General features: G+C 44.2%; 1 protein-coding gene across 11 annotated transcripts in view; it reads left to right on the top strand.

Annotated features, from left to right (window-relative positions):
• The window catches only part of LOC125770619 (supervillin), a 59607-nt gene that overhangs the window by 7189 nt on the left and 41362 nt on the right, over positions 1-11056 (top strand). The window contains exons 5-9 of one of the 11 annotated variants that reach the window (XM_049440440.1): positions 3710-4926; positions 5806-6003; positions 7093-7256; positions 7338-8442; positions 10403-10931. In XM_049440440.1, coding sequence (XP_049296397.1) covers positions 3710-4926; positions 5806-6003; positions 7093-7256; positions 7338-8442; positions 10403-10931 — 3213 coding nt within the window. Of the gene's footprint in view, positions 1-840; positions 1550-2033; positions 3268-3709; positions 4927-5805; positions 6004-7092; positions 8443-8905; positions 9616-10402; positions 10932-11056 lie in introns of those variants that run through there. The other 10 variants (XM_049440439.1, XM_049440438.1, XM_049440436.1 and 7 more) reach the window with 10 other exon arrangements.

The raw sequence follows: 11056 nt of genomic DNA, 5'->3' as shown, positions 1-11056 counted from the left end.
GAAATATTTTTCCTTGAAGAATATATTTCACACACTTTACTATGACTAAAAAAATGTTCCAGTTACAATGTGGTTTTTGCATTGTTAGAAAAGTTTGTATCACCTACCAATAGATGGCGCTCTAACTTAGCCAAGACACTGTACGTCAGAGATGAGAAGAACGGTTGAATTTGAAAATTTACTTGCTTTTCGAGCAATCTGTAAAGGATTTTCTAAATTTAAAGCAGGTTAAGAAAGAGGGTCGGAAGAACATTAAGAACTGGTGTTTCTATTGATGTTTGAAGATTTGAATTATAATCTAGCACTCTCCGGTGTTTATGACTATGGACTGGTTTTAGTTACTGAGAATAGACCGAGTGTACTGCATCATAAGTCATCTGTTTATGCTAAATTTAAAGCCATCTCTAATCATTTTAGGTCGGTGGGAGCGAAGTAGAATTTTTGGAATAAGAAACGAATCATGGGCACGGTTTGGAAGAAGCAGAACCCCAAGCATACCACGGTTCCGTTGATTTCCCTATCCGGATTGCTTCCGTGCGTTTTATCCAGAGATGTATTTTTTCTTCTCTCATGTTAATCTTCCGTTTTCATGCCGAGTGCGCGTATTCTATTTTCGTACCGGGCTCAAAAGCGTAAGCGGTTGTTGCAGCGTATTTTTGGATGTGGATGCTCTTGCCATTTGCTCGTAACCGGTGTTTTGATTTGCTCCACGTTTCCAGTTGTCGATGATGGTGTTGTGCACCAGCGTACGAAAGAAGCTGCAGGCAATCAACGTGAGTTGCCACTGGGAAGGAGAATCGTAGGTGCATTGTTCTGTTGAAATGGAAAAAAAAGAAGTAAAGAATTGGGTATTTTCCTCGTTAAGGTATGTCGACGATAATGTTTGCATTATTATTAATACATTTTTGGAACGTTCTGATTCGTTATTCTTTTGCGATGCGTGTAAACAGCCAGCAAATTCCCTGCATGTGAAAAGGAAAGCGTTTCACGTTAAAGATGAGGTTAAGCAAAAAAAACCACAAGGAAATTTGTGTGTTTGTTGTTTTTATTCGGCATTGCACCAGGAACACGAATGTGGCACGAATTTATTCCGATGTCGTATGTTTTTCCTTTCTCTATACTCAGACACATTTTGCACAACGCGTGGGTGACTCAGGCGGCAATTTTTTTTCGCGTTCGCATCGGCGATGATCGGTAAAGTTTGCCAAAAAGTGTACAGGCTGAAGATATCTCTCCTTTTTCTCTCTTGAACTTTATTGCTTTTTGGCAGCTGCAATTGCAAAATGCAACCAATGCAATATGTTCAGGTAGTTTGTAAGCGGAATCAGTTACGCACGGATCGTCGTGCTTGTCGCGTTAGCATTGTGGCCAGTTTTTCGTATTAAATCCAAAGTTACTGGATTTCTAACGTTCGTGTTTGAATGGAATAATTTAGCAATTGTCCTAGTTTTGCAGTGTGATATATTTCCAAACAAGAACATTTAGTTCAAAGTTTCCTTACGCGCACTTTGTTCCCATCCCAATCCAACATGTCGGATACCGGTGTTAAGTACGTCCTATAAGAGTGTTATGTTTGTGGGCCTGTCTGGCTTGTGAAAGTGTGATGATGTTCCTGCACGCTTTCGACTCATATCATTCTACCCTTGGCACTAATGCAAATGAGAAACAAAATCACGCTCGTGCAAGGGTCTGCTAACGTCTGTTAAGGCAAGGGAGAGATACGATAGATCGAACTGTTTTGGTGCCGATTTGTGGTTGCGTGAAAATAGATTTTTCTCGCAACTGTCACGAGAAAACTGTTTTGTGTCGTGTAACTAACACTTAGAAGATGGTTGTGATAATGTGACCGATCGTTCGAGTATTTGCAATACTCTAGCGTCAATGGTTAACATTCGAAAGTATCGATTTAGAGAACGAGAAAGTGTATCATTGTTATCAGTTTAGCCTTTTATTTGCTCTTGGTAAAGCAATGCGAGCGGTAAAGAAGTTTGTAAGTGTTGTAATTGCAAAATGCAACAGTTCCGATAATAGTCGCTGACATTGATCTTTCCAACAACTTGAGGAGGAGTGCGCAACAGTGTCAAAGTGATTGCGATAAGACTACAAAGAAATATTAGCAATAACACTTTAACTCCTTGAAGCTTAATGGCATTATTGCTGGATCTATTTCCATCATGTTAGGTATTGGAGAGTATTTGTGAGTCCACTTCAAGAGAACAGAAAAGTCAAGAGTAGCAGTATTGACAAAAATCAGACATCTGATGTTCTAATAGTCTGTGTCGACCTTGATTTCCATGCGAACCCGTGCGCAGATGAGTTGTGTGACTGACCTTTTCCTTTCACCTTGCACGTGGCCTTCCGCTAACGGACAGCAGCTGGACGTTTGTTTGGTTTAATGTCTTGTTTTTTTTTCGCGAGGGAATACAATCAAAACAAACGATACGGAGAAATAGCGATATGTGAGGGGACTCCACCATCCAACCAGGGCAGGCTTTGGGTATTCTAGTCAGATCGAAGTGATGACATTATGATTAATGCGCATGCGCCAAACCGTAATCGTTTGGGTGGAAAATTTAAGCACACAGCCGAGCAACTTCAGCTTCCCATTCTCGAACCTTGTATTGCAGTCATTTCCCGTGCTGCGAATGAAATTTGAGAATAACTTATGTCATGCAAGATGAAGTAAACGTGCCCAAAGTTCCAAACTCGCAAAGTCCCAGGCGGGTTAGTTTGGAGAGAAGATCGTCATGTGACGATGTACTTCTAAGGCGCTCGTGGCCGATTCATGCTCCCTCGGATCTATGATAATGCCTTGTGCGCACGCGTTCCTTCACGGGGTACACTCAAGACACGTTGTCCTCCAATGTGCCGGGAGGAACCTTCAGATTTGGATTAGGATCATCATGCCTCTCCTTACCAAACAAACAGCACCGAGGAAAAGATGAGCACAGTCTAAGCGGAGAGCTGCGTAGCGAGCGAGAATGGGATCGTAAATCGGCACGAACCAACAGTGTGTCTATATCCGTTCGACTGACATAAGCGGCTCTCGTTAGTAGCACGTACACCCGTTTTCGATTTCGCGCTTGGTTACGAACTGGCGCACGTTGAAGTTGTATTTCACGGCGCGAATGTGAACGACATTTGTGTAGGAATTGGAAAGTGAATTAGTTGAATTAGTTTCGAAAGGTTTCCTTGTGGTGTTTTAGGTAAAGTTAACGCGTTCCTTTTGAGTGCACAAAACCGTGGCGCATGAATGTGCTCGCTGTGGTACGAATTGATAGTTGGTTGTACCATGTGATATGGTGATGATGGTGGTTGGTGTTGTTGTTAGCCTCAAAGGGGGAAAGAATTAAAAATACGTTCTAGCAAGAACCGTGGTGTGACGTAGGAGACAGCTACAGAAGATCGAAGGCATTCCTTTGTGTTGGTGGTTTAGCTAGATTTGCGTTCTAGGAGTTCTTTTCTGTGTCATGTACCGCCCTGTGCATTGTCAGTATACATCTTCACCGTTCACCATTCCATCACTGTACAAAGTGTGTGCGAATTTGTGACGTTTGGTGTGTGTCCATTTTGATTGCGTCTGAGAGTGTTTTTTTTTTTTCATTTGAACATTGTTTGCCGTGATTCCGTGTGTGCGTGCGTGTGTGATCTGAATTGTTCGATATCTTTTTTTGCTTTTTCTTCCCTTAAAATCTTCCTTGCAAAACAGTGCACAACAGCAACAGCAGCAGCAGCAGCAACAGGTATCCCCTTGCGGATCAAGATCTCCAGAGTGTGTTGTAGAACCGAGGGACATCGGTAATGATGTTGATAGTCGTAGTGAATCAAACACCGTGTCGAAGGATTCTGCCGAATGCAACCGTGATGAGCACGTCGGTGAAGATAATTGTCTGGTGAACAGTGCGTTTAAGCAGATCGAGCAGAGTACGGTGAGCGCATCTGCAGATCCAGTACCGGAGCGTAGAATTGCACCGGAACATAGCTGTTTGCGTAGTTCGCTGGAGTTATTGATACAGCGAAGTCATTCGGTTGATCGAAGTGAGCAGAAGTCGCTCCCGGTAGTTTCAACTGTACCGTCCTTTGGTGTTGGATTGATAGACGAACCAAAACAATCGTCTTCCTCGTTCGAGTTACTCTCGCCGACCCTTGGTACGGCGGAATCGAATTCGCACTCCATCATCAGTGGTGAGTTTAATTTGGCCTCGCTGAGCTCCGACTCGGGCGTACAGTTTGGTGGTGGTCGCGGTGGTACAGAGGAATTGTCCGGCACGACCGATTACGTACTGTCGTCCTCAGTAAAAACTAGCGATAGTGAGAAATCACCTTCGAAGAAAACGATCGACGACGACGAGGACGATCTGAACGCGGATGAAGAGTTGCTCGTCGAGGAACAGCTGCTAGTAGTGCCTGTCGGGGACGAATCAGACGAAGAACACCATCCGGGTAGAGGGCAGAGAAGACTCCTGTCACCTACATCCTCCTGCTCATCGGCGCATGCCGGCCGTGTGTTGAGACCGTCCAGTAGTAACAGCAGCGCTAGCAGTGAGACCAGCGACAGCAAAAAGGGCGATATCCTTCGAACAGGAGGAGGTAAGACTTGTGGTGGCACAGGGCATAGGTCACCCGGTGGTAGCACTTCATCCTCGTCACCGGATAGCGGTAGCAGCAGCGATTTGAGTGATCGCGACTCTGCGTTAACTGCGGCGGGACCAGCAACCGACGATCCCGCGATGTTTGGTGGATGCGTAGGCTTTGGCCGGAACAGTGGCGGAGGCAGCAGTGGAGGTGAGGACGGCACTGACAAGGGATTATTACGACGATCCAGCAGTGTCCGTGCGAAGGCTAGCATGTTTGCCCAGCTGGAAAGCAAGCTGAAGGAGAACGAAAACCCACTCAGCCGACCGATCGTTCCCCGTCCGAGGCGAGGTAAGTGAAAGTTGCTCTATTCTAAAGCCCTAACACCGCCATGCGTACAGGTTATGGAGGCGCCTGGTGTGCGGTGCGTGCGACACAAAAATATCCTCGGATGCATATTGGTCGCATCATCAGTCGGCCCATCAAAAGGCGCCGGTTGTGCGATAGACTCATGTTTCAGAGTCAAACTGCCCGGGAACTGTTGCACCCGGAAAATGTGTGTCAAGCTAAAAACCCGAGCGCTGTGCTTTGGAGATGAGAGACATGAGGGAGCAAATGTCTCGCGGTGAAGCACGAGAACCGGGCGCCGTGAGTATATGAAGTGTGTGTGTTATTTTTATCCGTTAATTCCTTCGGGGATCTCGCACTTCTGGTTATGATGATGGACAAAACTTTTCCTCACCAAAAGAAGGCGGAGGACGAAGTGTATGCGAGTGAATGAGGAAACTAGCAAACGAGTGCTACACCGTCGGAGAAGTGTCGACTCTTAGTGTATGGTTTTATCATTCATTCTGTTAGCTTGCCGTGTAAAAATAGCTTCAATGTGTTTCATGCGCTCGTAAAACATTTATCATGCGTTTTCCCCAATAGCTTGTCATCATCGGTAACGAGATGGGTTCATACTAGAACTTAAATTTCGTATTTTGACGGGGAATTCACTTTATGCTGACGTTCGCACAACATCGAATTGCATTTGTTTTAGCATACAGTTGCATGTGTTTTTTTTCCTCATCTCCAATGCAAATAGGTATTCGAAATCGTGTACGAAGTGACTTTAATTTATTTTCCTTAGATTCTTTACTTCAGAGGAATGAAGAAGTCTCAAACGAAGAAGATGACATGATATGGAGAATATGTATTAATGCGTCCTATTTTTCCTACTTGTTGTAGCTCAATTCACAACGCAGACGATCTCACCAACCGACATCGAACGAAGCAATAACGCCATCAATAGCGGGCTTAATAGTGGTCAATATCGTACGACGGCCAGCAACATTTCCACGGCCCACCAACCAGCTCATCCAATCATGAACACGATACAAACGAACAACAACAACGTAGTCTCGGATGACTCTGGCGCCGAGTTTGGTAAGAAACTCGTGTACAATGCTTACGGAAGTTGTGCCACTCTCTTTGAGATGTATTTTTCCTGTTTTCTTTAGTTGTTTTCGGCAAACGTTATGTCATTGCCGTCTGTAAAGGGCGACACATTTGTCTGTGTGTCCAAGATTTTAACTTTACAAAACTCTCTTGTCGATGACTGTTGATAACTGTTTTGTTTCGAATTCTTAACCCATACCCAGTTAAACACTGCATGGTTATGTTTCTTACGCTGTTTCGTTATCATTTATCACCACACTCTGAAACGTTTTGATGTGGTTTGTTAACAAAATTTGTTTTCATTTGGTTTGGCAGCAGTTGTTTTTTCGTATTAATAGCATTGAATCATTTATAGTGTTTAACCATACCTTGCATGTTCTGCCGCATATGAATTAAGTTTAGATGTGCTGACAACTTACGCCAGACAGTTAAAGAGCGAAATTTTCATAGCCGTTAGGTCAATCGCCGCGAAACGTATGACCCCTTTGGGTCGCCTTTGTGAGAAAAGAAATGGGAACTAGTTTTCCGTCAGTCTTTCGTACGAAAAAAAATATTTATTTTCCATTGCCTCCTTCTTTGTTCGGCACAAGTTCAAGATGTAAGATTCCTTTTGAATTTATTATAGCGTATTTATTTACATTTGCAATCCCGGGTGACGTACCGTCACAATTGTTGTATGGCTGTGTGTGCCGTTCGTCCTGATTTTCCATTTCTTTTCATTCATTTTACTCTCTTCTTTCTCTTCTCGCCACGTTTTGCACGCATAAAACTACACGCACGAACACATGTCCAAAAAAACAAAACAAACAAACACACAAACCCACACTCTGCATGCACACCTATCAAAAATTCGTATCGCTGATCTGTTGTGTATTACAAATGTGCTTTTGAAAATTTCACACACGACACTTCTCACCTTGCTTACAATTGCAATCGGTTGCTTGTAATATCTGGGCACAATTCAAACGTGTGTATGTATGTGTGTGGGTGTCATTGTTGCATGGCACCTTTCTGTCTCTGCTGCGCGATGTATGCCTTCTTTTCCTGCTGGATGATTATGTACGGTACGGTATTCAGATCCTTCGACACTGCAAGTATCGAAGAAGGTCAAACTGTTCTCGGGCGGATGTGTTACCGTCAAGGGAGATGAAGCAGGCGACCAGATGATGACGGCGATAGCGAACGGAAACGGCACCACCACCCCGGTCGGAGTGGTACGGCGGAAGAAAACATTGCTAAAGGTGCGCACGATCGGAAAGCTAGTGATGCCAAAGTTTCTAAACGATAGCAACAATAACATTTCCGTTCAGCAGCAGCAACAGCAACAGCAACAGCAGGAACAGCATTATAAAGAAAATGGATGTACCAATGGAACTGGGTCGGAGGGCGAAACGGACCTGCAGCATATCGTACCGAAGGTGGATCGGATACGGAAGAAGTTTATGAGCTTCTCATCGACGGCCAAGTATTTCAACAGTAGCGAAAACGGCACTCAAAGCCCACTGCAAGGAGTGAACGGAGATGATGCCAGCGAGGGTAGTGATTCGAATGTAGATTCGGGCAAGGAGAACAACTACGACAGCGGGGTGGAGAACATGAACGGATCGGGTCGACCGCCTCAAGGTGGAGGCAGCTCGAACGTGTTAGCACTCAAGAGGAACTTCCTTAACACATCGAACCGTGCGAAGTCAGTGCACAAAGAAAAGGATCCGGTGCTGGATGTTTCCACCGAGCTGGACGGTGTGGTGACGAAGGGGAAAGTGTCGCGCCTAGCGAACCAGTGGAATCGGCTGCGAATGACGCTCGATGTATCGTCAATACTGAAAACACCCGGCGCCACCTTCGATACACCACCGTCACCGACTAGGCGTGTCGGAAATGGGCTAGTAGCGGAACGTGAATGCGAAAGCTTACCGGTTGCTTGCGAAACCGAGCGCTCATACATGCTGGATTCGTCACTGGAACGATCCGTCTCGCAGACTAACAATACGTCACTATTTTCGCGCAGTTTCACTCGCAAAGCAAATGGTAGTTCGAAGTTTGCGCTAGTAGACGATCGGTTTGCTAAATACTTTGGCTGTAAGACGGGCGGGCAAAGTACAACGGTGCCTCAAAACAACATGGCAGTCAAATCGATGACAGTGACACTGAACGGTTCAATTGCAGAGCACAACATACCCACCAATGAATGCTTAAATGGAGGTTTCTGTAAGCAACCGCGGCGTCGCTCTCAGTCAATGCCAAAGGAGTCGTTACTACTTGACAAGAGGCTCGAATCGTTGATCTGTACGATCGCTGCTGGAGGGAATAGTAATGTTAGCGAAAAATGGAGCACCACCATTCAGCCGGTAAACACTGTCGAAGAGTTGAACATTACCACCGAAGATCTATCGTTGGCGGATACGGAGTTCGATAAGCTGTTTATAGGTGTGTTTTAAAGGGAAAGATAACATCGCTAGCATACTTACGATTTGCTAGAGTTGGAAAAACAAAAGGAAAAACAGTGCATTATCCGCCGTACGAAATGACATATAACAGAGAAAATGATTACAATCTTCTTAACGCAACTAGCGCCACCTGTTGTGCGGTACTAAAACGAAATCTTTTCAGTTCATTGCAATTCGAGTAGTTGTATTCTTTTTTTTTCGAGTGCCAGATTACAAACGATTTATTTTACATTTTACGAAAACGTTTTCTAAATTACTATAGTTTCAAATTTCGTTAGCTTTTTCTAAATTTGTTCATTAGTTTTTTTAAATGAATTTAAGCTACGTATAACATATTATACGCTTTTTCGTAGCGGATAATGCTGTTTTTCAACGACGTTATGTATTTTGTTCTGATTTTACGTTATTTTCTTCCCTTCTCTTCTCTGAAAGGTTGTTGTAGATGAGCTAGATGTGTTAAAATGATCGTTTATTGTACTATGAAGAAACTTGTAAGCTTTTACTATAGCAAACCATTAAAATGTATACGTGTATATGTGTGTGCGTGTGTGTGTATATCTGTAAGAGTAGGATTTTAAGCAAAAAGTAAGACGTACCAACAGTTAAGTCGTTAACGAAGTGCAATGAAGATTAAACAAAGTGAAAAAAAATCACAGAACAATGATCTTGCCAAGTAAATGAAAACACAATGGTGGACAATGGCGGCCCCAAAAGGATCTCATAAAGTATTCCAAACGAAAGCAAACATTGTGAACTATTTAGCGTATTGGATGTGAGCATTGAACAGAGCGAATGAAGTGATAAATAGTGATCTTGCATCGATGTTCCTTTTGCGCGTTCGTAGTCCCAGAGTGTAAAGATGGCGCGTGTGACGCGTTGTGATCATCATCCCGAGACCTGCATGCGTGTGTTTGTTCCATTCTATCGCTACGTACTATCTGCCTCATCTACACCAGCCATCCACTTTCGTGTTCCACGCATACACCACGCAAACGAACTAGCTTCCTATTCAGCTGTTTCTTGCTCAATCTCGCTGGTTGTTGCTTGTTCCGGGCTCTGTAAAGATACCTGCCCTCGGACCCGTTCAAATCAACCGTTCCTTACCAGTTTCGCGCAATATGCGAACGCCCTAATCCAGATCAGAAATGTGCTGGTACGTTCCGATTTATATATTCTATTCCCGTTGTCCTTGTGTTTCGTTCACCTTTAACTACCAAACGGATGGGTTACTACACACACTCGGGAAAAAAGGGGTTGTTTTCGTTTGTTTCTGTTTCTGTTCTGGTCACGGTATCGTCAGTTTTGTAAAATCATTTTCCCGGTCCGGCGTATAAAGGTGATGGTGGTGTGAAAAGGAAAATGCATTGTGTATACATTCTCTATGGTTGTGGACTTGACAAACGAAAGGAACGGTACAAAACTGTTCACCCTGCACTTTCCTCTAGGGTGCAGTTCAGAATCAATCTGCTTTGAAGATAACATCTAAAAAACACATGGTTTCCCCAAAAAGGATAACAGGTTACATTGCTTTGGCTTTTTGTTTTGATCACGCAACACTTGCGCTTGTTTGGGTAATACTGTGTGGCATTGTGTGCTTTTTGTTGTTGTATGTTTGTACGTGTACGTGTGCTTTATTAAAACGTGTTCTATGTGTTTGTTTGTTTGTTTATCTCCTCAAAATCTACGTGTATTTATACTGAAGCTAATCGCTAGACAACACTAATCAAATGAAATGCTAAACTATAAGTGTTATCAATCGTGTGCCAGTTTTCTTACAATTGATTGGTATTCTGTGTGTTGCCCTTTTATGCTAACCATTTTATGTTGATTCTTAAGGCACCATTCTTATTTACGATACCGTAAGCTCGTTTCGTAGTACTGATGAAGCTCACTTTTTCTCAATCTCTAACTTTCCGATCGCTGTGTGTAAAATGTTGCAGAGCAAATGAGTCCTCGCAAACCACCGACAGCGTTCCTGCCACCAAACGCTCAGAAGCTTCCGTTTATGGCGGAGCTAAAGGGTGGCATCCTGAAATCGAAATCGGGCTGTGTCGGACTGTTTCCTGCCGATCTAAACTCCGAGCTGAAGTCGCGCCTCAAAAAGTCCACCCATTCGACTGTGAGCAATCTGAAGAAATCAACCACCGTTTCCACCATCGATGCAACGGCACCGAACAGCTTCGGCGCATCCGGTACGCGTCCGGGATCGTCTTCCGAGTCGGAGGATGATGACGACGACGATGATGGTGTGGCACCGGGGAAAAACCTCGCGAAAATGCTGCGCAATGTGTCCAACACGGCAAACAGTGGAAGCGGCGGCAGCATGCCACCGTCCTACATACCGCTGCCGGTACCGTTCCCGCGCACATTCGCCAGCAACAATGACACCGAATCTCAAGCACTCAACCGGGAGCTGCAATCGATCAACAAAAATCCAGCCGTCGCAAGGCGCCGTCGTCAGAACGAAGGGTAAGTTATCATTTTTGCGTTATAAAGAATTATATTTCCTTTCAAGTTTTAGCACCGTGTTCACGCTGAATTATGTATTATGCACTAGACGGTTAGCGTAAATGAACCGCACGGGTCAGTAAAAT

This window comes from Anopheles funestus, chromosome 3RL (assembly GCF_943734845.2).
Source record: "Anopheles funestus chromosome 3RL, idAnoFuneDA-416_04, whole genome shotgun sequence".
Lineage (NCBI taxonomy): Eukaryota > Metazoa > Arthropoda > Insecta > Diptera > Culicidae > Anopheles > Anopheles funestus.
This window is presented reverse-complemented; position numbering and strand designations above follow the sequence as displayed.